Source organism: Sminthopsis crassicaudata, chromosome 1 (assembly GCF_048593235.1).
Source record: "Sminthopsis crassicaudata isolate SCR6 chromosome 1, ASM4859323v1, whole genome shotgun sequence".
Lineage (NCBI taxonomy): Eukaryota > Metazoa > Chordata > Mammalia > Dasyuromorphia > Dasyuridae > Sminthopsis > Sminthopsis crassicaudata.
Genome location: NC_133617.1, coordinates 276,037,796 through 276,065,637, shown reverse-complemented (window position 1 = coordinate 276,065,637; position 27,842 = coordinate 276,037,796). Strand labels below are relative to the sequence as shown.

Below are 27,842 nucleotides of genomic sequence, written 5' to 3'. Positions count from 1 at the left end.
AAGAAAGGAAAGGGACCTGTATGTGCAAAAATGTTTGTGTCAGCCCTTTTTGTAATGACAAGAACCTGGAAACTGAGTGGGTGCTCATCAGTAGTGGAATGGCTGAGTAAGTTATGACATATGAATGTTATGGAATATTATTGTTCAATAAGAAATTATATTTAAACATATCCCTAATAGGAAGGAAAATGTAGCCTAGTAGATAGAGAGATGGCTTGTTTATGTTGATAAAAATTGAACTCCAAGCAATGTACATGTGAAATATCCCTCAGTTGCTCCAGCTGTTATTGCAGTAAATGGAAGATGATAGAATAGATAGAGCACTGGTCCTAGAATAAGGAAATCCTGAGTTCAAATTGAGATTCATGCACTATCTATATGATGCTATAAAAGTCATTTAGTGTCTATATGACTTAATTTCATCACATGTGAAATGGTAATTCTGGTATTTATTTCTTGGGTAAATATAACTATTATTGATATTAAATTTATGTAAATATCAATAATATTTATAAAGTGCTTAGCATAGTGTCTGGTGCATAATAGGTCTCTTTCCTTTCCTCCCTTTGTCTCTACTTCCTTCCTTCCCTTCCTTTTTCTTTCCTTCTTTCCTTTCAATCAAAGCTGTAGGCTATTATGTATAAGGTTGGGTGGGGTGGAATGGTTACTTAGTTGGAAGAGAAGATTTTCTTATGGTAGGGAACTCTCTAAAAGAAAACAGATCAGCCAAACAGTCCAGTCTCTTTCCTTGCCATACATGCCAGTATTAAGATATACTGGATAGTTGAATACTGAGTGAAACTGTAAAAGAATGTATAATGATAATCAAATCAGATTTTTTTTAAAATAAAAAAATTTATACTCTTTTTTGTTGTTGTTGCCATCAAAGTGAAGCAGTTCCAAGAAGACAAAATTGGGCTTGCTTTTTTTTTTTTTTAATTCAGTTATAAAAATTCAAAACCAAAGCATTATTCACTATTTGACAAAAATTACTGGGAAAATTGGAAAACTGTATGGCAGAAACTAGGCACTGACCAACAACACCTACACCTAATATCAAGATAAAGTTGAAATGAGTTCATGATTTATATATAAAAAAGTATATATATGAATGATAAGCAGATTAGAAGAACAAAGGATAGTCTATTTCTCAGAACTGTGGAGAAGGAAAGAATTTACGATCAAAGAAGAACTAGAGTACAATTTGAAATGCAAAATGGATAATTTTGATTATATTTAATTAAAAATTTTGTACAACCAATGCAGACAAGATTAGAAGGGAAGTAAAAAATTGGGGAGGGGAATTTTTTCATCCAAGGATTCTAATAAAGGCTTTATTTCTAAAATATATAGAGAATTGACTCAAATTTATAAGAATTTAAGCCATTTGGTGACTGCACTGCCCCGGGATTCTGCACTGTCTGCACTGGCATTTGTACTCAGCTGGTTGTACTGGCTGCCTCCCTCACATTAAAAATTGAAACAGACTCAAGAGAAGCTTTAAAAAGGTAAAAAGAAAAAAAAAACTCTTGATAACTATATTTCTGTTATGCATATACATGGAGAGTATAAGCATAATCTGATTTTACTGTTATAATATAAAAAAAGAAACTAGAGATGGAAAGGGGATTGTAACCAAAAAAGGGGGGGAAAGTGGAAGTAAAATGAGGGAAATTACATCTCAGGAAGAGGCAAGGAAAACATATTACAATTGAGGGAAAGAGAGGAGGGTGATGAATATTGTGTGAATCTTACTCTCATTAGATTTGGCCCCCAAAAAGAATTATTAGATATATTTGGTTTCACCGATAAACATCTCTCGTCTTATAAAAAAGGGGGAGGGGAAAGAGGACAAGGGAAGGGGTAGGTTAAATAAAAGGGAAAAGAGAAATAGTGGAGGAAAGATATAAGAAGGAGGAAGGTTCTCTAAAGGGGAAGGACTGCTTGAGGCAAGTAGTGCTCTTAAATACAATACTGTGGAGGAATGAAAGGGGAAAAGGTAAGAGAAAAGTATAATTTGGGGCAGGAAATATAGAATAGTATAAATATAGAACTAGTAGTTTTAACTGTAAATGTGAATGGGGTAAATCTCCCATAAAATGTAAGTAGATAGCAAACTGGATTAAAAGTCAGAACCCTACAATATGTTGTTTACAAGAAACACATTTAAATCAACGTGATGCATACAGAGTAAAGTAAAAGGCAGAAGCAGAATCTATTATGCTTCAGCTGAAGTAAAAAAAAAAAAGCAGGAATAGTCATCCTAATCTCAGATCAAGCAAAAGCAAAAACTGATGTAATTAAAAGAGATAAGGAAGAGAACTATATCTTGCTAAAAGGTACCATAGATAATGAAGCAATATAAATATTAAATATATAGGCACCAAATGGTATAGCATCTAAATTCCTAAAGGAGAAGTTAAGAGAGTTGCAAGAAGAAATAGACAGCAAAGCTATAATAGTGGAAGATTTCAAACTTGTTCTCTCAGAACTAGATAAATCAAACCCCAAAATAAATAAGAAAGAAGTTAAAGAGGTAAATAGAATACTAAAAATATTAGATATGATAGATCTTTGGAGAAAACTGAATGGAGACAGAAAGGAGTATACTTTCTTCTTGGCAGTTCATGGAATCTATAGAAAAGTTGACCATGTATGAGGACATAAAGACCTTAAAATCAAATGCGGAAAGTCAGAAATAAGTAAATGCATTTTATTCAGATCATGATGCAATAAAAATTACATTCAATAAAGTCCAGGGGAAAATAGACCAAAAAGAAATTGGAAACTAAATGATCTCATCCTAAAGAATGAATAGGTGAAACAGGAAAACATAGACACAATCAATAATTTCATCCAAGAGAAAGAGAATAATAAGACAATATATCAAAATACGTGGAATGCAGCCAAAGTGGTATTAAGGGAAAATTTTATATTTCTAGATGCTTACTTGCATAAAATAGAGAAAGAGAAGATCAATAAATTGGGCTTGCAACTAAAAAAGCTAGAAAAAGAGCAAATGAAAAACCCTCAATCAAATACCAAACTTGAAATTCTAAAAATAAGAGATCAATAAAATGGAAACTAAAAAAAACAAAAAAAAACAAAAAAAAACCTATTGAATTAATAAATAAAACTAAGAGTTGGTTTTATGAAAAACTAACAAAATAGATACATCTTTAATTAATTTGATTAGAAAAGGGAAAGAGGAAAATCAAATTGTTAGTCTCAAAAATGAAAAAGGGAGAATTATCTACCAATAAAGAGGAAACTAGAGTAATCACCAAGAGTTATTTGTCCAATTTTATGCCAATAAATTTGACAACCTAAGTGAAATAGAGGAAGACCTACAAAAATATAGACTGCCCAGATTAGCAGAAGAGGAAATAAATTGTTTAAATAGTCCCATTTTAGAAAAAGAAATAAAACAAGGTATTAATCAACTCCGTAAGAAAAAAACCCCCAGGAACAGATGGATTTACATGTGAAACATTTAAAGAACAATTAACTCCAATACTATGTAAACTATTTGAAAAAATAGGGAATGTCAACAATGACATAATTCAGGCCAATTTCAATAGACTTTTGATGAAGGCAGCCGTCTGCATCCAGAAAGAGAACTATGGGGACTGAATATAGATCACAACATAGTATTTTCATCTTTTTTTGTGTTGCTTGCTTGCTTTTTGTTTTCTTTCTCATTTTTTTTCTTTTGATCTGATTTTTCTTGTGCAGCATAATTCATGTTGCAATATGTGTATGTTTAACATATATTGGATTACTTGGTATCCAGGGCATGGGTGGGGAGACAGGAGGAAGAAAAATTTTGAACAAAAAGTTTTGCAAGGGTGAATGATGAAAACTATTTTTGCATATATTTTGAAAATAAAAAGCTATTATTAAAAAAAAAGCCCAAAGCCTTTCCCTGAGGATTCTAAACAATACATGAGGAAACAAATAGCATTTCAATATAGAAAAAATTATTCTTTCAGAGCAGTACCTGAACTATGCTTATTGAAAATTTAATGAAAAGCCTCAGTCAATCTTACCTGACTAAATAGATGTTCTAAACAACCATGTAACTTGTCCTGTTTATCATGAGAAATACGAATGCTCAAAGGAAGTTCATCACCTGTAGGTTATAAGTAGCAAACAGCATCTGATTTATAAATATTTAAAACTAGTAATCATCCCAAAAGGAAATAAATATGAATTATAGTTCTTAAAAGTTCACTGATTTATCTTCTCTCAAAAATCTGGAATCATAATAATTACAAGAACATTAAAGTTTGGTTCAATTAAGAAATATTATAAAAATCCATAGAAGTAGTCTGGTGTATTATATAGAAGTGTCAAATGCAATGGATCAGAGTGCAGAGTACTGCCAGACCCACATTAAAATTAGTTTGGGAAATATTTAACAAGATAAATGAAAATATAACAGAGCTTAGATAATGTTAATATGTGATTTTTCAAGTGAATATGCAGACCACAGGGATCCTGAAGTAATATTTAGTGGCCTTGCTTACTATTTGAACTTGATAGTGTAGTAGATAAAGGGTCAAACATAAGAGTCAAGAAGAATAAAGTGAATTCAATTCTCATCTTAGCTATGTCATAATTATATGACCATAAGGAATTAAATTAGGATCTCTGAGCCTATTTCCTCATCTATAAAATGAGAATGATAATAATAACCTACCCCACAAGTTTGTTGAGCATCAAATGAGATTAACTTACATAAGAAATTTGGCAAACCTTCACATTCTCTATACGTATGAGTTATTATAATATTGCAGTGCCATATTTTAATACTTCCTTCAAACAGAATTTTTGTGATGCTAGTTTAGTATTGTAATTTTAAAAATCTATTCATCAAAATTTCTTTGTACTTGACATATAAAAGATAAAAAATTTGGATTAATGATTATTCCCTTTTCATTTTCACTTATATTTCTGGACTTTTTCTATAGTTTCAAAATGTATTATCCAGTTATTTACACTTTGTGAGAGTCTGGGTATAACGTTCCCTTTACCTACAATTCCTCAGTTGCATCAAGAAGACCATAATGGAGATTTGATTAAAATTAATCAGTCTGTGTCAGATCTTATTAATCCATTCTCTCCATTGTGGGTCAGAAAAATTGACTTTGTTGTATTGAAGGACTCCCAAACCACAGAGCACATTAAACTGAAGTGAAATAACACACTCTTGTGGCCTACTATGGCAGATAAAAGGATGAAATGAATAAAAACCAAACAATCTCTTAATAATATCTCTAGTAAAACAAAATAAATTTTAGATGGTTTCCCTGAACTTACCTGAGTCCATTTCATCACTGTGAAAATAGGAACTGCACTGGCTACTGCATATGCTAGTGAAAGAGGCAATGGAATTTCTATTGCTGTTACAATCACTGAAAAAAAGAAATAGCAAAGATCATTTGAAGGTGAATTTCAACTCTCCTGGGCTCTTCCTGTTTCATTCATTCTTATATGTCTTAGTTAAACATAAGATATTATTATAAACAATTTATTATAGGCAATAATGATATATAAAATCTTGTTCTAGAAAAACTCTATAATTCAAATTCCTTTTTGCCATGTAGTTCTAATTGGAGATGGTGAAAACTATAAAGTAATTATAAAACTTAGAAGATAATCTCTTATTAATATAGCATAATCAAATCAAACAAAATTTTTCATTAACCAACTTTAGAGTTCATGTCTACAGTATTCTGCTGAGAGGGGGAGGGTAGGTAAGACTGAGAATATGGTGCTTTGACATTGACTTAAAAAAAACCAAACTGCCTCTCAACTTTTTTAACAGCTTGTAGATAAATGCATCTGTTCCAAAACTTGCTTTGTAATGAGAAATATTAGAAATTATAAAATTTTCCATGTAATGCAGGCAAGAAAATATTAAAACTAGGTTGATCTGTATCATTCATAGTTATACAGATATAGATACACACACATATATATATATAAAAATATAAACATATATATATATAAAGAGAGAGAGAGAGAGAATAGTTTCATAATTATGGCTCATTATCTAGTAAAGAGAATCTACTCAAACTAACCAAAATTAAAGGACAAAAAATTACTAATGACATCTGTCTTCATTAGGGGGCATTAGAATATCACTCTGGTCCACACTCAGAGTCCCCAATAGTGACACATTTGTAATGTAAACTCTTATCTTCTGCCTTATTTCTTAATTATTCTTTAACATTGTTCTTTTTTTTTTTTTAATTCTGATTAGACTCTAATAAGTTTGGCTAGATAACCAAATCATTTAGCTATGAACTATAGGCAGGAAGGTTCCAGGTTTAAATCTTGGCTCAAACAGTAGCTACATATTCATGGCACATCACTCAGCTTCTCTAAATATCAGGCAACTTAAGACTTAAGACTTTGAAAACAGATTGTACAATATAATGAATCTTGTCTTTACCTGAAATATTAATACTATATATGTAAATTATCCCACTTATTTATAGACTAATCCTTCCCACAATCTTGATCTAGAAAAGAAAAATAAAACTGCTCTTGAAAAGAATGAATAAGATAACTTTGGAAAGGAATGATTTTGGGATATGTATTTTGTTGACTGGTTCCTTTTCTAAATACCCAAATTGCTCAGATTTCTATTTTCCTTTGCTCTGTAAAGGCTTGTCATCTGCAAATTATTATTTGGAAGAAAAACTATTGAAAACAGTATCACATTTGGTTGCATTGGTTGGTTCATGAAAAAACAAAAGAATTAAGGAGTTACCTGTATGAATCTCTATTGCTGATAGTATCATGCCCTGAATCTTCTTGTTCATCTCCTGCTACATTAAAACAGACCTTTTTCCCATTCCTTTCTCCCTTCTCATTGTCACTGTCAGTTGGTATTAAAGACTCAGATGTTTTGTGTTCCAATTTGGGAGAATATGTTATTGAAGACAGAAGGCTGCAATATGATAAAAAGCCAAACAGAATAAGTGTAATTTTTCAACACTGCCTGCTAAAGATGATAACTCTGTTATTTATTAAACATGACAAATATACACACATTTCTGTGCTTCTACCTTCTTGTTTTCATCAACTGAATAAATTAGAAATAAAAATATGCTGCATGAAACTCATAGTCTTGAAAAACAGAAACAATTATGATGTGAGGTACAATTTCCTGATACATAAAAGAATGAGTTCAAACCTTAAGGTGAAAGAGCTTATGATCATACAGCTAGAACTAGAAAGGATTTCTTTCTTGTAAAATGCTCTAGCATTCCACATGCTATGATTATAGTGATGAAAACACAAAGATGAACCAGAACTAAAAACAAATCAGCTCTGGTCCTTAAATATATAAAAATGCTCTACAAGTAAAATATGTGTGGAGGTGGAATAGAGATCACAAAAGTCCATTCTCAATAGTTTCAATTCTCTAATATTCTTGCCAAAAAAATCCCTCAAGGTTTTCAGCTCTATTCCAGCCATTCAAAATCATAACTGTACCATTTATCTTGCCATTTACTCAATTTTTCTACCCAATTTTTAAATCTTTGGCCTTTCTAATATAATTATGGATATTTCACCTCTTCTACTTATTGACTCTTCTGGCTTTCCATCCTCATCATGAGTTCTAAGCTCTCAAATTATCCATATTCTCCAATTAATAACTCATGTTATTATTTCTTTTCTTTTTGTATGAAGATAGGGCCCAATGATCAGCCCCTCAATTAGTTTATTCCTCTAGATTTTTTGCCCTTTTCACCTTCACATCAATGATCAACTAACTACCTTAGTGCAACAAAACAGAATTATTCATTTAATTCTCTTGACTGGTTTATAATAGGCTCTGGACTTTACCAATCAGCAAGAATTAAGTATTTACTATGTATTAGGCAGTAGTCATTGACAGACATAAAGTAAATTAACTCTGCTGTAAAGAAGGACACATTTTATTTATATATGAATAAGCTCATGTAAAATATTAATGAATTAAATGCCAGCTAAATAGACTTGGGAGAGAAATATTAAGCAAAACTTAGGAAGGACGTCATTGGAAAAATGTCATTTGAGAAAAAATTTTGAAAGAAAGAAGGGATTCTAAGAAGCAGAAGTGAAGTGGAAGTACTTTCAAAGCAAGAAGGGTATAGATGGAAGAGGGAGTTTTCTGTACAAGGCATGGCAAGAGGTCTAGACAGAAGAGTATATAGAGGAACATTATACAGATTTTTAAAATGTAGACTGGAGCCATATTTTGAAGGGCTTTAAAATTTAAACAAGGTGGATATAAAATGATAAATTTACAAGTAATACATTAGAAGCCATCAAGTCCAATATCTCATTTTATAAATGAAGAAACCAGGGCTCAAGAAATTAAGTCTTTTACCTGGAATCATATAAGCAGTAAATGTTTTCAGAAGGATTTCACATTAGGTTTTCTTCCTCCAGAATTCTATCCACTATATCACCTAAATGCCTTATCATAAATATTGGCTATCTTTAAGATGACCAAGAGTTCCAAGAAATGATCTTCTTTTGTTTTAGTGTACATGATAAAACCAATTCCAACAAGTTGTTTTGTTGTGTTTCTAATATCCCTTTCCCTGCTCCCACAAAAGAACTTTCTTAAAAGAACACAGGAAAAATAATAAGAACAAAGTACATGCAATGGTATCAGTTCAAACTGGCTTTTCAAAGAAATTGTTGAATGCTGAGAAATGGAAAATGGATAATGGTAAAACCAATGATTCTGATTATTATTATATTTCTTAATTAACTGTAGTAAGGCAGTCACTATAATGAAAACCAAGAGTTGAGAAAATGTCTTAACAATCAAAAAGCAATTAATTAATTAACACTTAATTTCCTTCCCAAGAAGATAAATATAGTATCCAAAGGCAAAACCATTCTAAAGTATAAACTAATTTGCTAAATAAACAATGGTGCCAGAAGACATAAGCAGTGTTTCTTTAGAAAAAAAATAAGTATCAGAGAAAGGCAAAACAAATTTGACACAGGTCAAATCATCTCAAAAATGTTTCTACATAAAAAGTGAAAGAGAATCCCTAGTAACTAGGAAATTGAACACAATGGACATCATCATGACAGTGATTTGTTCTTATTTTCAATAGTAATAGTACCTCTATAGCTCTCACTACAGTGGTTATATGAGGATGATAAAATAGTACTCAGGAAAATGAGGTTAGGAAAAATGTTTGAAATAGACCAAATAGACACAGGAGATATCCTTGTTGGAGGCAAAATAATTTAAAAATCACTGAGAAATCAATATTCAGAAAAATCACACAAGAGAAAAGCAAGAAAAGAAAAAATATATTTATCTTTGATAAATATTTATCCCTGATGAACGTATGAGCAGGGAATAGTTAAGCTTTCATAAATAATTTTCTATATAATTCTACATCTTCAGCTAAAAGACTATTTAGAAAATACAAAGAAAAGGAGACTATGCTGTTTTATTGTTTGTTGACTTTAAAAATAGTCTTATGGAATCTAAAGCCTTGGATGTGAAAAAGACTCAATGACTTTCTTCCAATGAGGTGTTTCTTATGCATAAAATACAGCCATACAAGATACAACCTCTAAGATGAACCTATTGAGATAACTGTACTAAATGATCCCATAGTTATCCAATGAAGCATGAATAAAAATAAATTTGTCATGGTCTTGAAGTATGACCTTCTTATGGAGGATGACCTTTCCAGAATCCAGATGGAAAAGAAATTCCCTTAGGGATAATGAGGTCTAGGCAATGTTGTTGTTTATAGATTGCAACAAGCTAATTGCATCAATCTCCATTATTCCTTAGGGTATCTACAATAAATCCACAACTACTCAAAGGAAATTTACCCAGTAGTTCACACAGAAAAGAGAAAGATTAAAAACTGCTATTTCTCAGACTATAACATGCATTTGGCTCATCAGTCTGTTGAGTTAGAACATTAATGATAAGCAATGTATAAAAATGGGGTGAAATCAAAAATTGATTTTAAGGAATAAACAAGTTGGATTATATTAAGGAAAAAGTATACTCACAACCAATGAGAATTTATTAAACAAGTACTTACTATGTGTTACATACTATGCTAAATTGTGGGAAAACAGAAAAATTAAAAGGGCAATTTTGCCATTAAGAAACTTATAGTCAAAGAGTTTACCAGGGGGAGATGGGGAAGAAAAATACATACAAAAGACAAGCTATATAAAGGATAAATTGAAGGTAATAGAATAAAGGCACTGAAATTTAGAAGGATGGAAAAGGCTTCCTTTTGGAGGTGTGATTTTACTTGGCACTTGAAGGAAGGAAAAAGACTGGACAAGAAGAAATCAAGTTATAGAAGGCTTAAAACCTAAAAAAAAAAAAGGTTTTATATTTGATACTGAAGATAAGAAAGAGCCACTGTAGTCAAATGAATGGGGAGCACAAACATAATTATACCTGCTTAGGAGAAAAATAAATATCTCTAATATCAAGGATGATATTAGACGGAAGAGGTCAGGTGACTGAGAAGATAATTGTACACTCATCAATCATTGGGAATTTAGAAACAGGAAAACATTTGGGAAGAAAAATAATGAATTCAGTTTTGGATATGTTGTGTTTATGATGTCTAAAGGATATCCAAGTGGAGAAGTCCAATAGGAAGATGTAAACATGAGACCGGAGGTAAGCAGAGAGGTTAGGCTAGATAAATGAATTTGAGAATCATCAGCATATAGATGACAATTAAATATATGGGAGCTTAGGAGAACAGGAAGTCAAACAATACACAAAGAAAGAGATTTAAGATTGTCCAGGACAGAGACTTGTGAGACTTTGTAATGAAATGAGGCTGGAAAGATATTCAAGTCACATTTTAGGAAAAGGGTGTTTCCTTGAATGTCAGGCTGAGGAATTTGAATAGTGTTTGACAGAATAAAAAAGTCTTTAAAGAATCCTGAGAAATAACATGATGAAATCTAAGCATAAGATTAGTCTGACAGCAGCACAAAGTGTGAATTGAAAGGGTCAAATGAAGAAGATAGAAAGATATGTAAGCAGTATATGGTCATAAGAGATGATCTGATTGATAGATTATCTGCATTAGGGAGGTAGCAGTGGAAATATAGGAGAGAAAAGAAGTACAAGAAATGAAAGATAGGCAGAGTTATGTTCACATATAGTATATGTATATAGTATGTATGATTTGGCAATTTGCTTCTAAGAGAAGTGAAAGAGGGACATGAGATACTCTGTAGTCCCATGAAGTTAAAAGGAGGAAGATCAGGTTTCAGAGAAAAATCAATAAGCCCGAATTTTGACACATCAAAACTGAGGAGTTTATAGGATATCAAGTCCACATATCCTATTTGCATTTGGAAATGGTAATCTGAGGATGAGAAAAGAATTCAGGAATTAGGGTATATAGAATTAGGTGTCACTGATTTAGCAAACACAATTGAATTAATTTTAATTAAATTAAATTTAAAAAAAAAATTAATAAAATTCAATTAATTGAAACCTTAAGAGTAGTGGGGATGGTTGGGGGAGGGAGGTAGAATAAATATCTCAACATGCCCATATTTCATTAAAGGCATCATTTGTTTTTTTGTGTCTATTTTTTGTGTCATAAATCCCCCTTTGACTTGCTGTGAAACCTATGCACTCTATAGGTTGTTTATTAATGCATAATCTTACATATGGAACAAATTATATAGGAATAAGGATATGACTCTTTTTCCCCCATCAAAGTTTGTGAACTTTCTGGAGTCTGTCCACAGAAAAACCTATATGTGTAAACCATGGTAATTAAGAACTCCTGATTTATTATCACTGAAAAAAAAAATTGGTAGATGAAGTTTTCATAATCACCTTAGTAGCAATTTATACTATCTTCTAGTTTTCTTTCATTTTCTTTTGTGAAAGAGCAGGAATAGTACCTCCTCCAATTCAGGAGACATTTAAAATGGAGCAGGTTATCATTTCCTCAGGTGAGACTAGCTTTCAATTCTTTGTCTGATTTCATAGTAATTTCTGTTAAATTATTTAGGAAAATGTACATGATGATCTTTCAACAATTTCAAACCAAGTTTGACATCAAGGGCCATCCTAATATCTGTTTCTACCTTTGATGAGCTGGAATCTATAAGTGAAAGTCATGTACTCAGCAATCAATTTATCAGGCAAATTCCTAAGTTTTTTGGGGGGATGCTACAGGACTCAATATATTCCTATTTTCTATAATTTATTCTTTCCTGTTTTACATTAGTTTTAATTCTTTTACTATAATAATTTTTATTACTTTTCCCTTTTCATTCTTCCCTATTCCTTTAATCAATTTTGGGATTTATATGGATTTTTCTCCTTATAATATAAGAACAAAAGGGTAGGAAACAAACAGAAACATGGAACTTATTGTTATCAAAATGTACTTTCTTAAAAGGAAAAGACACTTTACTTCTTGTAGGATAAGCTTAATCTTGGTCCTAATGACCAGAGCTATAACTTCAAATTATATATTCCAAAGAGCAAATAGGCTCTTATGTCCTTAAAGGATGTGAAATATTTAGAGTACAAAAAGAAAATATTTTATTTGTTGAAATCTTAGGACATTTTTAGGATAATTTATTGTGGATTTATTTTGAATTGCAATATAGGAGGAAGTACCCCCATTAATGAGATCCCCAACCATCAAAGCATTAATAGATAAGTTTCTATTCAAATATTTCTTAAATAATAAATAAATGTTTATTAATTATCTATAGAATACATAAGTAACCTCTTAGCACTCTGTAAACAAAGTTTTAAAACAATCTACTATAGACCATATTGAACAGTACAATCTAAATAATAAAATTACATTTATTAAAGGAAGTTAAGTTTTAATGTCAAAAACTGTCAACTTTTCTGCCAAAAGATCATTTTTGAACTGAGGTTTGGAAATAACAAACAATTGTTTAAAAATAACTTGCCATTCCCACATCAGCTTTGTTCCAAGTCCCTAATTTATTGGTAAACAGAGGAAGTAATAAGTATGCCACACCAAATGTCATCAAAAAAGTCATTTTTAAAATCCTATCATTCATTTGAAAAATAACTCATTTGGGGAAAAAAAAAGATTAAATCCAAACTATTAATAAAACTCTTGACAAAATGATGTAGGAAACATTCAATGATAATTTTTAAATTATGATGCATCTGTCCTTGAGACTTTGAATTCTTAATTTGGACTGATTTGCTTAAAAACTAAGCTACTAATGGAGACTTTAATAACTGCATGTGCATTTACAATAGAGGAATGTAGCAGCAATAGTTGCAAAAATAAAAATATAGATTATGTATTAGTACTTGATGGGAGTTGAGGTCCCTTTAAGATTCCTTTCTAATTGCCCAACCCATGGCTGACCTTGATTCACAAATCCTGATCAAAGGCACCCTTTTGAATATCCGGGCCCAGCCCCACTATCAGCTCAGCTTCCCCCAGCCCTCACCTGAGCTGAGCTAACTGAAAAGCCCTCCAAGAGCTTAGGGGTACCGCCCATCATCTTCTAGGTATAAAAGAAACAAGCGGGAACTCCCTCTTTGCAGGAGCCCTCCCAGCCAACACATCATATCCTTCCAGCCATGTAGAGATTCCTGCCCGCCCAGCAGCCACCTTTGGCCCTGGTGTCTTTCTAACTGAAATTTATTTCCAAATTCCTACAATAAACCTTTTATTTATCAATCTAGGTTTTTGGGCCTATAAATTCATTTTACAGGGGACACTGCACCTCATGGGATTATCTTACTATCTATGCCCCCTTTCCTTTCCCTCATTATACTTAAATTATAAACCATAATTTGTGAGTACAAAATAAAATCCATGTGTCAATATTACCTTGACAGAGAAGTTTGCAACTACAAATACATGAAGAGAAAAGTAAAGTTTAATAAGAGTTAGGGACTATATTAAATAAATAGAATTCCTTAAGATGATTGTCATCAAATAAAAATATAAATACATTGATAGACATGGATATACATATATAGGTGTTATGTATATAAGCCTATTATATATATAAGATGTATGCCTGTATGTATATATACATATATATGATAATATAAAATGAAAGATAAAGCAACAAAAATCATAGGGAAGCAAAACTATTCCAACTAGAAAGGTAGAAATATTCATTTCAGTTAGAGGTAAAATGAGTTATATATTAAATGTAGGTGCTGATTTAGTCTTAAAAAGGAGAAATTTCAACTTGTAATTTGAACTGAATTTATGTGTTTGTTTTCTTCTTATTTATTGGAATGGTTGTGGATTTTTGTAAATTACAGTCATTATTCATTCATCTAAACTATGCTTTCTGAGCACTGAGAATATTGTCAGTACTATGCTAGATATGAGATTGCTTTTTATCTCTTTCCTTTTTAAGATTTTATAGTTCAAATTTATGTTTTTATATTTGTTTATAATGTTAATTTGATACTATAAAATAAAATTATATGAGTCTTACATTATATATTTATGTCTCATCATAAATATGTTTATTGCATTTTCATCACAGTCTTCAAATATCAAACTTCTGGAAGGTAGGACCTCCAACTAACATAATTCTCATCAATTCTCAATTTGGCGATAACAGAGATGAACATGTGGTAATAATTTAAGAAGTCACATTTCACAAAAATGGGAAAATGAAAAGTATAAAGATATTATATAATATACTTACTCATCTATTTGACAGACACATATTTCCACCTCTTTCAAAGCAGTTTGAAGCTTGCCCAGCAATTTCTGATAAATGTCTTGTGTTTCTAAATCCTCCTCTTTTAACAGATACCGGAGGCCATGCCCATCCTGCTGTCCCAGAGACAGTCCTGAAGGGGCTGCCATAGTGGTGATGGTATGCTGGATATATACCATAGGATTGAGTTTTCCTACAAGATGCAAATATTTTCACACAAACTTAATATATCCATTAACTTTTACAACATCTTTATAATTCATTTTAAAGACAAATCCATGAATAATGAGGATAACATCCTTCCTATCACTGGGGCTATGAGGAAGTTAAAATTCCTTAGGTGACTTCCTTAAAGCTTGGGAAATCACATTAAGCACCTTTCCCACTGCCAGAGGAAAAGATTTCCACTGTTGTCTGGGTCAAAACAAAGAAGGGATGGCTGTATTCATCACTGCAGCTGCCAGAGCAGTTATAGCACAACCCTTCAATTAGAGTTTCATTTGGGATAAGAAAGTGGTGGAATTGGAAACAGCATTCTACTTTAGGATCATGGAGTCATAATTTTAGAACTGGAAGGGACATTAGAAATCACAGATGCAATCTGGAGAAGCCTCCATCCCATTTCACAAATAATAAATTGAGGCACAGAGGGGTTGAATGACTTACCTAGGATTACACACTATATATCTGAGGCAAGATTTGAACTCACTATTATTACTTCAAACACAGTGCTCTACCCACCACATGTTGCTTCTATTTTTCAGGCCCACTTTTCTATTCATAATATCTATCAACCTCCAGTAACAAAAGTGACAATCACTTAGATACATGAAAAAGGATGAAAATTAATACAAAAAGGAGTGGTTAAAACCTACATGCCTGTGGAAAGACACATAGATGAAAAAATCCATATTTAAAAATAGATGATAAAATTGCTTCTTCTTTTTAAAAAGCAGGCTAACTTCAAAAAGGCCAATTGAGAGTGTGGAGTAGCAGGAAAACAAGGATTGGTATGAAGTAATGAAAATTAAGGTTCAAATTGAGTCTTCAATTCTTACTGTATGGCTGGTGGGCAAGTCACTTAACCACTGTAAAACTACTTTTATTCTTCTAGAAAAGAAAAACAATCATAGTACCTATATCACAAGTTTGTTGTAAGGCTCAAATGAGATACTATGTCAAAAGTGCTAATGATAAGTATCAATTAATCAACTAGCAATTGTGTCAGGTATAGTAAGTGCTAGGGATAAAAAGATAAACAAACAAACAAAAATCTCTACTCTCAAGGACCTCACATTCACAGGGAGAAACAAAATGCAATCAGCTATGTACAAAGGGTACTTCAACAGGAAAGCACTATGATTTAGGAAGTCCAGGAAAGATCTCTTGCAGAAAAATTCAGTTATTCTTACAATTATTGGTTTTGTTGCTATTATTAAATATCAAATTTATTATTATTTAAATGACACAAACTTACCAGATTGTGCCTTTATCTACTCTTCTATAAGAAAGTTGACAAATCAAACATCTGGAATGTCTAATAAATACAGTTTCCCCAATTTCTCTCTCCCTCTCAAAAAACCTCTACCAATTCCTGAACTAGTTTACTGATTGGCTATATAAATTATGCCAAGAAATTGTTAGGCTATGTGAAGAAAGTTCCATTTGTCTTTTTTTTTTTTTTTCGGAACATTAAGCAATTGTCCCCTATCTTTTATTACCATTTGGATATAATTTGAACTTTTGGAAGAGGCTAAGTTTTTCTACAATGTTAATTTTTGCTGCTTTGCTTCTCCAGGACCAGGGGAGACAGACAAGAAATAAGGTGCCTTGCAGAATGAGTAGTACATGCATCCTTTCATCCTTCTCCTTTCTACCACTAGTGATTTGTATATTATTAACAATTTTTTTAAATTAAAGCTTTTTATTTTCAAAATATATGCATTGATAATTTTCAACATTCACCCTTTTAAAACCTTGTGCTACATTTTTTTTCCCCTCTCTCCTATTAACAAACTTTATAAAGACCAGGTTCTTAACCCTTTTTCTAATGGATTCTTTTGCCAGCAAGATGAAACTTGCAGATACCCTTCTAGAATGCTTTTAAATGCATAAAATAAGTATAGTAATTATAACTAAAATTCAATTATCAAAATATGTTTTTTTTTTAATTCATGGACTCCAGATTATGAACTCATGAATTAGAGTAAGATACTCATGAAAACAATGAAAATGATTATAAACATCTATTTTTAAATTTCAAATAAATTTTACAAGAATCACCATACCTTGCTCAGAAACTTTATTTTCTTTATCATGGGAATTATGTTTTCTGTTGTCCAATTGTACTCCAAAGGCACTCCCCAGGGATGTTGAGGTTTTGGGATAAGAGACTTCCATGACATTGATGTGGCAGTTAGTGGGACAAAAATCACTGCTGTGCAATGGAGAGATTTTGGACTTGGCCTGTTTAAAGGTAGGCCAGGCTCTATTCTTAAGTACACGTGAAAACTGTGGATTAAATAAATAAATTATATTATGTTATAGAATTTCACATACTACTATGACATTCAACAACACCATGAAGGAATTAATCATATGAATTAAAAACAACAAACAAGAGTTAAAAATACAGATATGAAGTGCCTCTTGCCCTTCTAAAATTTAATAAAGAGGTATTTGTACTTCATGATTACAGGTCACTGAAAGAAAAGTACAATAACTCTTTCAGATGCTAAAACAGCAAAGGAAAAGACTTGAGAATTGAATTCATTGAGAATTCATTGAGATTGCCTCAATTTGGTGACAGATTTTTGGATACAAGGTGGCAAAGAAGTAAAAATGAGAACCTTTAGGTCAGGGGAGTGGAAAATGAATTCTAAAGTAGATTCTGCTTTCTAGGAACATGGGGAACATTCTATAAAACAATGGGGACTTCTTTGGTAGTCTGGGAAAGCCTATAGACCATTTCTTAGAGTAAAATAATATTTTAAAAATAAGATTGTAAATAAAGATCATAAAATAAAATTTAAAATAAACTACAAATGATTGCCATGGAATCCAATTACATTGCATTAGAATTATCAAATTTAAAATTAAATAAAGTACAAATCCTCAGACTCCAGATTAAGAAATCCTGTGCTAGATTGTGGGAAATGATTGGTTCCTCCATATTTGCAAGGATAAGTCTTTTTTTTTAAGACAAACAAAATTCTCTATCAGTACTTGCTCTGGAAGAGAAATTGACAATCAGACAGAAATGGAGAACATATCTGGATAACTGAAATCTCCCCACTATTTCAGTTCTAGGTACCACATTTTAAGAAGTTCACTGATGCTTTGGAAAGAAACCAAGGAATCATGATTCTGAGGCAAAACCAACCCAAACAAAGATTTGAAGAAACTATAAATGTTGGAGAAGACAAGGCTAGGAAGGATAAGATGGTAGTCTTCAAGCATTTAAAGAACTTCCATCTGGAAAAGAAATTAGACTTTTTTTACTTGATGCAGGACTAGAACACTAGTTAGAAGTTAGAGAGAAGCTATTTCTATAAAGAACAGTAAGAAACAAGAAGAGTAAACAACTTCTTAATGGTTAGAGTTGCTCCAAAATGGGTAGAAATGGTTGCACAAGTAAGTTCTTTTCAGTCCCTGTGATGTGGGTTGTGCTCCCTTTAAGAAACTAATCCTTTCACATGGATTTATTCCTTTTTGATTCCCAGCCCCATCTAGCAGATGCATTATCAATTCAAGAAGCTAGGACCTTTGATTCACAAATCCTGTCAAAAGCACCCCTTTGAATTCCAATAGGAGATCTGGGCTCTCACAACCCCCACCCAGATCTGAGCCAACTTGGGACACCACCCACAGGCCCCTTTGGCTAAATCTCTCATTATAAAAGAGCCAAGGTGGAGCTCTCTGTTTGTAGAGGTTCCTAACATGGCAGCCTTATGACTGGCTGCCAAGGCTTCTGAGATGTTTTTTTGACCTGAACAGATCTAGATGTGTTCTATCATATCATGATTAGATGACATTCATTTGTTAATAAGTTTTCAGGCATGTCTTACTCTGTGTGACACTATTTAGGATTTTCTTGGCAAAAAAGTGGTTTCTAAAGTGGTTTGTTATTTCCTTCACCAGCTCATTTCACAGATGAGGAAGCTGAGACAAATAGGGTTAAGTAATTTACCCAAGGTCACACAGCTAATAAGTTTTTGAGGCTGCATTTGAACTCAGGTCTTTTGACTTCAGTTCAATACTCTATATATTATGCCACCTAGCTATGCCTGGGAAAGGGCTAATTTAGCAGAGAGCCCTTATTTTACACAAGGGAAAATTGAAGAGCAGAATAGTTCAGTCATTTACCTGAATGCCATAAAGAGTTAGAGGTGAAGTAGGTCTAGTTAGTCCTAAAATTCTAGCTCTTTACTTCCAAGTCAGTGCATATATGAACCTGCCTTCTGTAACTATATGCATGTGGAACATATGGGTACATAGATGAAAATAAGAACTATCAAATGAATCCTCATTAAATACTTAATTCAAAGCAGTATACACACACACACACACATGTGTATATACATATGCACAATCACACATATTCACATATGGATGACCACTTATGGAATTATTCTAAAACTGAAGAATTTATCCCAAATTAAGAAGGATATTAAAGAGAATTTACAGTAAATGTTGTGTTTTAAACAGTACATATTTTATTTCTGAATCATTCACACACTATTCTACAGTGACTGGTCACAAATTTAGTCAGGTCATGAGTTAAGGTTCAAATCTCTCTAATATATGTGCTGAAAAACATTTAAAGCCTATAGAACTAGGCTAAAAAATCTATAATGTGCTCAATAAGCCTGATAATAGAAACACTAGGAACTTTCTAGTTTCCATTTTTAGAACTTAAACTTTTGCAATCCAACTAAGAGAAAAGCTAAGACATTATAAGACTTTGGTTACTATGGATACATTTTAGCTCAGAGAAAAATGGGATGTTTGCAGACTGCTCATCTACAATAAAACTACATTGCTATTGTTAATATGCTTTAAAACTAAAATATAATAAGTTGTAAATTTAACATAATAAATGTTAACATGCATAATGCCATGAATTTAGTATATATAAAGTATATAACATTACAGTCATACCATATTATACACAGAGTAATATCACAGAAATTCTAACTTAATTCAAATGATTATTCTATGCCAAAAACTCCTGAAATCATCTTTCTGACTTTTGGTAATGTTTTCCAAAAGAGGAAGAGATATTCAATTAACCTAAATTTACCAATAGTCAATAAAGAACAATTCATAAAGAAACTAAATCATGGGAACATTGTCTTCATTCCTCAATGAAAAAATCAAAATGAATTACCAAAAAAAAATATGAGAGTAAATTTTAGAATTATGTACCACTACCCAAGAGTGGTTTATATGGCTTAGGACCAATTTACATTAAGAACATCATCACATATAAACAACCAAATAAATGTTTGTGAATTATTCCCAGCCATGACTATACACTTGTATTTCTAATCGCATATAGGACATCTGCATACCAGTGTATTTTAATTATTCATATTTTAATCTTCATAGTGGTCAAAATTTAATTTAGTAATTTGTTTCCAAAATCTGTTTCTCTTTATGACATGAGGCCATTTTCAACTGACTTATTCTTCAAATTTATTTGCATTAATTTTATATAAATTTGCTGATCAAATATTTTTCTAAGTGAAAGTTCTTTGAAGGAAGGCTTCACATCCCCCATGTACAACAGTGCCTAGATATAGTATGTACTTAAAACTGAAATTATCATTCTACCACTTAAAACATTTTAATCCCCTTTACTTACTGTTCCTTCACCTCAGTGATTAAAAAATTAAATTGAAAACTCTGAAGTCTGCCTTCAAACGCTTTCACAATGTCTAGTCAGACTGAATAATTTGCTATATTCTTTCCTTCCATGACCAATCTTTCTATATTCTTTATTACTCATGCTTTTCCATCTTCCTGGAATGTGACTTCTTTTTTTCCCCTCTATTGCAATGCTACCTACCTAAAACCCTAGATCATTCTCTATTCCTTTACCTATGTAGTCAAGTCTTTACCAATGTAGTCAATAATAAACATTCTCATTTCATATAATGCACACTAATTGGTTTATACCTCTAGCATGAATTTCATTTACTTCATATTTTATATTATCATTATTTGTCCTTATTGTAAGAGGTGGGATGACAAAAACAGATAGAAGGTCAGATTTCTATTCAGAAATACTGGGTTCACATCTTCTCTTTGACACATATTAATTGGGTAACAAATCAATTCTCTGAGACAGAGATGATTGGCTCTTTCATATCAATGGGAGAATTTCAGCATTGGGAATTTCCTATACTGATGAAACCATAGATATAGATACATACAGACATATTTTTATATGTGTGAGAAGTTCTCAGGGACTGTGGTGCAGTGATAAGAACACTGAATGAAATTCATCTGGGTCAAAATCCTAGCTCTTAGACTTACTATGGAGTGATTTATTATTCTAAGCAACTCTATGGCAAACTGATAAACCACATCTTCAGAATGAGCATAATAAGAATTATATTGTATATCTCAGAGCTTCTGAATTTTTTTTTCTTCATTTGTGATCTCTTTTCACTCAAGAAATCTTTATGCTTGAATCTGAGTTGAAATGTTTTTGGCAGTGTCCATATATGCACAGTGCAAAGTGCACATGCTCTGTATTAAAAGTTGTAGTGAAATTGTGTGAAATCGTGACATAGACAAGCACTGCCAGAAACAAGTTGGATTCATTATACATTTGATTTGAATTAATTTTCAGTCACTGCATTCAAAAACTTTTTACTGTTGTCAAATTTTTTGTGACTCCCACACTGAGTTACATGACCCCATATGGCATTACAACCCACAGTTTAAGAAACTTTTGTCTATTTCACAGGTTTTTTTGCAATGAGAATTTTGTATAAATCTTCTGTACTTTACAAATGAGAGACATTATATCCAAGGAAAAAGTAATACAACAAGAGTCTATATCACAATCAAAATTTTCCTTGTTTGCTGACAATTGGTCTATAGAAGGGCTTCTTTTTTCCCCCAGGCAATTGGGGTTAAGTGACTTGCCCAGGGTCACACAGCTAGGAAGTCTTAAGTATCTGAAACCAGATTCGAACTCAAGTCCTCATAATTTTAGGGCTCATGCTCTATCCATTGCACCACCTAACTGCATCTTATAGAAGAGCTTCTTAATTTTTTTTCCACTCATGATTCCTTTTTGCATAAGAAAATTTAAATGACTATATATATATATATATATATATATATATATATATATATATATATATATATATATATATATATATATATATATATATATAATTTGCTGATAATAAATCATAAGGCATATCCAAGTCATGGATAATAAGTCCATCACCCCTACATTCAGTTACAAAATACCATGTAAGGTTGAAATCCACCATTTCAGAAGCTTTGGTCTATGGAATGTGGAAGGGGATAACATGGGTAAAAAGTACCAAAAAAGGGAAATAATAGGCCAAGAATAGTATTAAGTTAGTTAAGTAGAATCTAAGAACTCAGGAGATTTAATGGGGCTCATACATCTTCTATGATAGATGATGATTTATTGGGCTCTTATTTTATTCCAAAAAGAATTAATCAGTTTGAAATGATTCCATAGTAGTAATTAAAAGTTATGATAGTATTAGAGCTGTGAACTGCAGATTATAAATTCACTTGTTTAATTAAAAGAAACCAACTAGAGGACCTCCACCTTAGGTTTTCCTTGTTATGGTGACCAATGAAGTCCCATATGACACAGGTGACTCAATTACATAGAAGGTTCCCCAGCTACTTTTGTTCCCCCTCTGTCCTTTGTTATTCCTCTATTGCCCAAAGTGGGGAGATGACTATGGGTATGTAGCCAATAACTGCTCCTCATTGTAGTCTGCCCTTCTGATCAGTTGGCATACATATATGGCATATTTTTACATCCTTTTATCAGCCCAACCTCATAAACCTGCTCCTTGGCTTAGCAGAACCTCCTGAAAGTTCAAAATAGGTCTGTTAAGGTCTGCTGGCTAGACTGTCAACCATTGGGATGCTGTATTTTGTGTAGATTCTTCAAGGGTACAGTCTATCAACTAATGAGATTCTGTATTTTTGGTCTGCTTCACCTGTATTGTCCAAGTATCAAACTCTATAAAACTAAGATCCTGAAGGAAGTGGGAATCTCAAATCATGAGGAAAATTTGAGGTCCACTTCATTGGAGAGAGCCATGAACCCTTTAAAAAAGTGCCATTAGCTCAGAACTCTGCCTCAATAGTTTTTCTTATAGATTTGAAAATTTTTAAAATCCTTATACTACAGAGAAGCAGCAAGAGATATGCTTTCTTTGCTCAACAGCTTTTGAGAATTTCAAACATTACATATTTATCTCAGCCTTGAAGGACTGATACAGACCATCAAGCAACAACAGAACCTTCCCATCAAAGGAACACTAAGCTCTAATTTAAGAATAAAGAAAGAATAGATTGCAATGAATTCTCATTCAATTCAACATTTTATTTATCACAGGTTTATAATGTCTTGTGCTATGTATAAAGTACTGTATTTTCAAATAGAGTCAGTGCTCTTGGCACTTCTGTAATTAGTTCCCCTTCTAGAGACCCCATGATAGTTTTCACATTAGTGAATCCCACCATTCTAAAACCTATACACAGCATGTAGTGAACCAGTGAACTAAGTTCCAATAAAAGCCTAAGACAGATCAAATCCTAAACTATTTCTTTTAATTATCCCAACTGAATTCATTTACCCTTTCCATTCCAAGAAAAATTGTCAACTAGTGGGCATAGTTTGCAAAGGGGAAATAGATGGTTCCAAGGACATAGTTCATACAAAATGCACTCTGGGCATTTTTAACTTCTACAATATCATCACCTTTTTTGTAATTTTATCTTAGCTAACTTTAAAATGATCTGACTTCTTCTAGCTTTACTCATAGACAGAATGTAGTAATCATATTTTGCATTCAGATAAAGTTTTGGTCTTATCTTCAAAGAAATTTCATGTACTGGAAGAAAGACTTGGAAAATGTTTTCTATCATTTGTATCCAAGAAGGTATGGGATACTTCCCCAAAACTAAGAGTTAAATTAAATCCAAAACTTTTTAGAAAATATGTATTAAGACTTTTGATTTAAGCAATATGTAGAATTTTAAGATTACAATATGGGATATTAATATTAATATGATCACTTAACTTTTTAACACTAAAAAAGAGCATTTTCACATACAAAATAGAACAGAAAAAAAGGATCCCACATGAAAACTATAGATCTTTTAAGAATACCTCATTTTTCCTTTTTATCATAAGTTCTAATCTTATCGTAGATAAGTTCTAAATCTAGCCTCCTTGTTTGTTTTACCAAAGGCTTTCAATCTGTCTTCTTCTGTAATTTCAACAACCATTTTTTATTCTTTTATTTTAGGGTTGAAGGGAGCCTATCTCTAGACTTCATTCCAACTCCTACTTTTTTTCCATTTTAGTGAAAGAAAAAGAAAAGCAAAACCAAGATAATGAATATTCAGTTAAGCAAAATATATTTACATATTTCTCTTGTCCAAAAATGTCTTATCATATATTTTGAATCCTATCAGGGGTAGGTAGCAGGTTTCATTAAAACTTTCCATGAAGAAGCAAACATTTGTAAAAGAAAATAGTTCAATGAATTCTGGCTAATTAACTACTTTCTGCATTAAAAATTATAACATTTTTACCTTTTTGTAGCTGGATATTCTTCTACATATGTGCTCAATTTTATCACTGCAAATGGTGCCAAATTTACTCTGGAGATCAGCAGGGATGACTTCATTTAAAGAGTTTAGGCTAGTGCAGTTTTGCACAAAATGTTCATCACTTTTGGCCAGAGCTTCAAGAATCTATAATAGAAAAACAACAAATTAACATATTAAAATCAACCTATTCAAAGAGACATTATTTAGTAATACAGGAAAGCTTTACTTCATGGATATTTGTTTAGAAGGAAGAATATATATTTTTATATATATTCAAAAATGTTGAACAAAGATTAGTTCATAAATCTGATTGCTGATTTTAATACTGATTTTATGAAGACTGCTGACTGATTTTGTATAGGAAGCCAACCCTTTATGGGTAAAAAAAAATCATAAATGTTTTAGAATTATAGAGGGAAAGAAATAGACTAGTTTTCAGAACTATAGGAAAACAATATTTCTCACCCTTTTAAATGAATTATCTTAATTTTTTTTTTAATTTCACATTCCCCACATGGTTTTTCTATTTAATGGATTCTGCTTAATAATCAGACTAGTTGTACCTCTTGTATAGATGTTTAAACATTTAGGTTTGAGTGAGTCATAAAACTTTCCAATGTAATAAAACTAATGGTGTGGGATATTTTAATATATTTCAGTTTTAAATGAACTTTTAAAGTTTACTTCATCTTTGAATCTTTATCATCCTTTTATTTAGTTAATAACTGTAAACCTGAACAGAAGACTTAAACTAAGATTCCCTACTGACAAATATACACTATTCCCTTAAGCAAATGTTGAGATTCACAATAAAATTTTATAAATTTAAGAATAAATTAAGAATTATAAATTAAGAATCTGGTTTTCCTTGGCAAGATATCTTCAAAATTGTTTTATTATGCATGCCAATTGGGGGGGCAGTTAATAATATTTATTTTACACCTAAATGTTTATTTTTAAAAATCAGAGACATATAAATTAAAATTAAAATCTAAACTAAAAAGAAAAAACCAGACTCTATCTATGGAAGAAGGAAATGCCTCAGCTAAAAGTATTTAGGCATATATACTCAGATCAAACCTGAGGTCATTTTAATGTCATTCAGTATGTCCTGGTGAACATAATTGACTAGTTTCTTAAGCAGGCAACTAATGCAATACATACTTATACAACAAGTAGGGACTTTGCAAAGAGTTATACATTCCTTAGCACTATTACTCCTTATGTGTTATTTTTTCCATGTTATGGACAGAATATATAAGAAATCACAATAAAATATAGAGGGAAATGAAGTAGAGATGAAGAAGAGAAAGAGGGATTGCAGACTGCTGTCACAAGGCTAGCTAAGCCTCAAATTTAATTTTTTCAGTGTGAGTACTCACTACATTTACTCAAAGATGGACTATTCTGCAATAAAATAGATGATCTTCCACATTTGTATCACCCAGTAACCAATTTGGTGATGAACCTATCCTATGTGATAGGATTAAACAGAGGCTGCTTTCCATGGCATTGCCTTTGAGAGCCCAACACCTCTCTGCCACAATAAGCCATCAGAGGAAACTGTGGATAGCTAACATTTATGCAATGTACAATACAACATGTATTCTTCAAACACACACACACACACTCACACACACACACACACACACACACACACACACACACATACACCAAAAAAAAAAAAAAAAACAGGCAGAAAGTGAAAGTATCATTCCATTCTACAGGTAAAAGTGATTTGCCCATGTTATCACCAGTGTTAGAATTTGAACTTAAATTTTTTTGGTTAATAAGACCTTTGTTCTTCCCACTAAATTGTTTCCTCTCCTGTAAATTAACATATAACAATATCAAGAGAGAACATTGAAAATTATTTTGTCTGATTTTTTAAAACCCAATCATTGATACAACAATATAGATTTTCTGAATTTAAAATGAATGTTTTAAAAAATCCCTGAATTAGGAAACTGAAAAATACCATTGTTTTGTTGTTCTAAAACACATATTTACTTTATTAAGTAATATTTAAATGTCTTTTTAATTAAAAAAATGCTGATTTTCATAAATTAATTATGCCAATATATAATTAAATGTAAAATTGTAAGAATTATTGATATATATAATAGGAAGAAACCCATGTGAAATGTCTTCTCAAGAATACAAATTTCATTTCCTTACTCTATGTAGACTTTCAGCATATAAAACTATAGCCATTAGCTATTATCTAACAGTAGCAATGTCTCAGAACTCATAAATACAGGGTTGAGTCAATTAATTGGCCAGAAATGAGTACAGAAAAGGTTATAGTCATTTTTAATCCAAGGTGTTTTATTTAAATACCTAAAAAAGGCATATTATCTAATTGTGTTTTTTAAATTTGAAATAACTGAATATTCTCTAAGGAATGCATTAAAATAGGAGTAAATGGGAATACAATGATCAGGCCTTGACCTATATTATGAAGCAGTAATTCAAAATTAACTTTCACCAGTTGAAAAATTGAAAAAATAGATAAGTGGAAAAGAGAAGGTATATATAGATAAGGGGTAGAGTAATAGTTGAACAAAGTAGAAACAATTCAGTAAATAAAATCATTTAAAAAATTTAAGCCCTAAACTTTTTAACTTTCTTAAAAAATTGGCTTATCTGCTTTCAAATATTACGAGTTACAAAAATATTTATTTTCATTACCATCCCATTAGCCCCAAAAGCTCTCATACCTTTGCAGTCAAGCTGAAGAAACCTTTGGGTTCAATCATTTTTTCTACAACATTGCATTTTATGCCTGCAGTGCTATCATATTCATATACAACACCATATTCCAGGTGGACATTGTCTACAGTCAGACTCACATGGTCCTTCTTTCCATCAATGATAGCCATTGTGTTGAACTTGTCAATTACTTCTAGGATAAAGATAATTGTAATCCAGTCAATTCAGAGAATTCTTTTTTTTTTTTTTTTTTTTTTTTAGATTCAAACAAAATTCAAGAGAGTTTTATTGTACATGCAACCAAGTCCCCTAACCCAAAGGTACAGAACTGTCCTTGATAATTATTTTGCTGTAAGTAAATACACACACACATAATATATGTATGTGTGTGTGTATGTATGTATCACAAACTCCACAGGATCGGAGAAAAGATTATGGGATTAGATGTTTAGTTGTAGAAAGGATCTTGGAGGTCCTCATTTGTAAAATGAGGAAACAAGCTGAGAGACATTAAGTCACTTACCCAACAAATTTTGCCTAAG

General features: G+C 31.7%; 1 protein-coding gene across 1 annotated transcript in view; it reads right to left on the bottom strand.

The window, feature by feature from the left end:
• Positions 1-27,842, bottom strand: part of PREX2 (phosphatidylinositol-3,4,5-trisphosphate dependent Rac exchange factor 2) — a 388,457-nt gene that overhangs the window by 139,721 nt on the left and 220,894 nt on the right. Inside the window, exons 22-28 of the mRNA XM_074278839.1 lie at positions 27,309-27,493; positions 24,571-24,732; positions 17,025-17,247; positions 14,722-14,929; positions 6,782-6,961; positions 5,323-5,417; positions 4,050-4,132 (exon numbers count right to left, since the gene is read on the bottom strand). Of these exons, the coding sequence (XP_074134940.1) occupies positions 4,050-4,132; positions 5,323-5,417; positions 6,782-6,961; positions 14,722-14,929; positions 17,025-17,247; positions 24,571-24,732; positions 27,309-27,493 (1,136 nt within the window). The remainder of the gene's footprint in view (positions 1-4,049; positions 4,133-5,322; positions 5,418-6,781; positions 6,962-14,721; positions 14,930-17,024; positions 17,248-24,570; positions 24,733-27,308; positions 27,494-27,842) is intronic.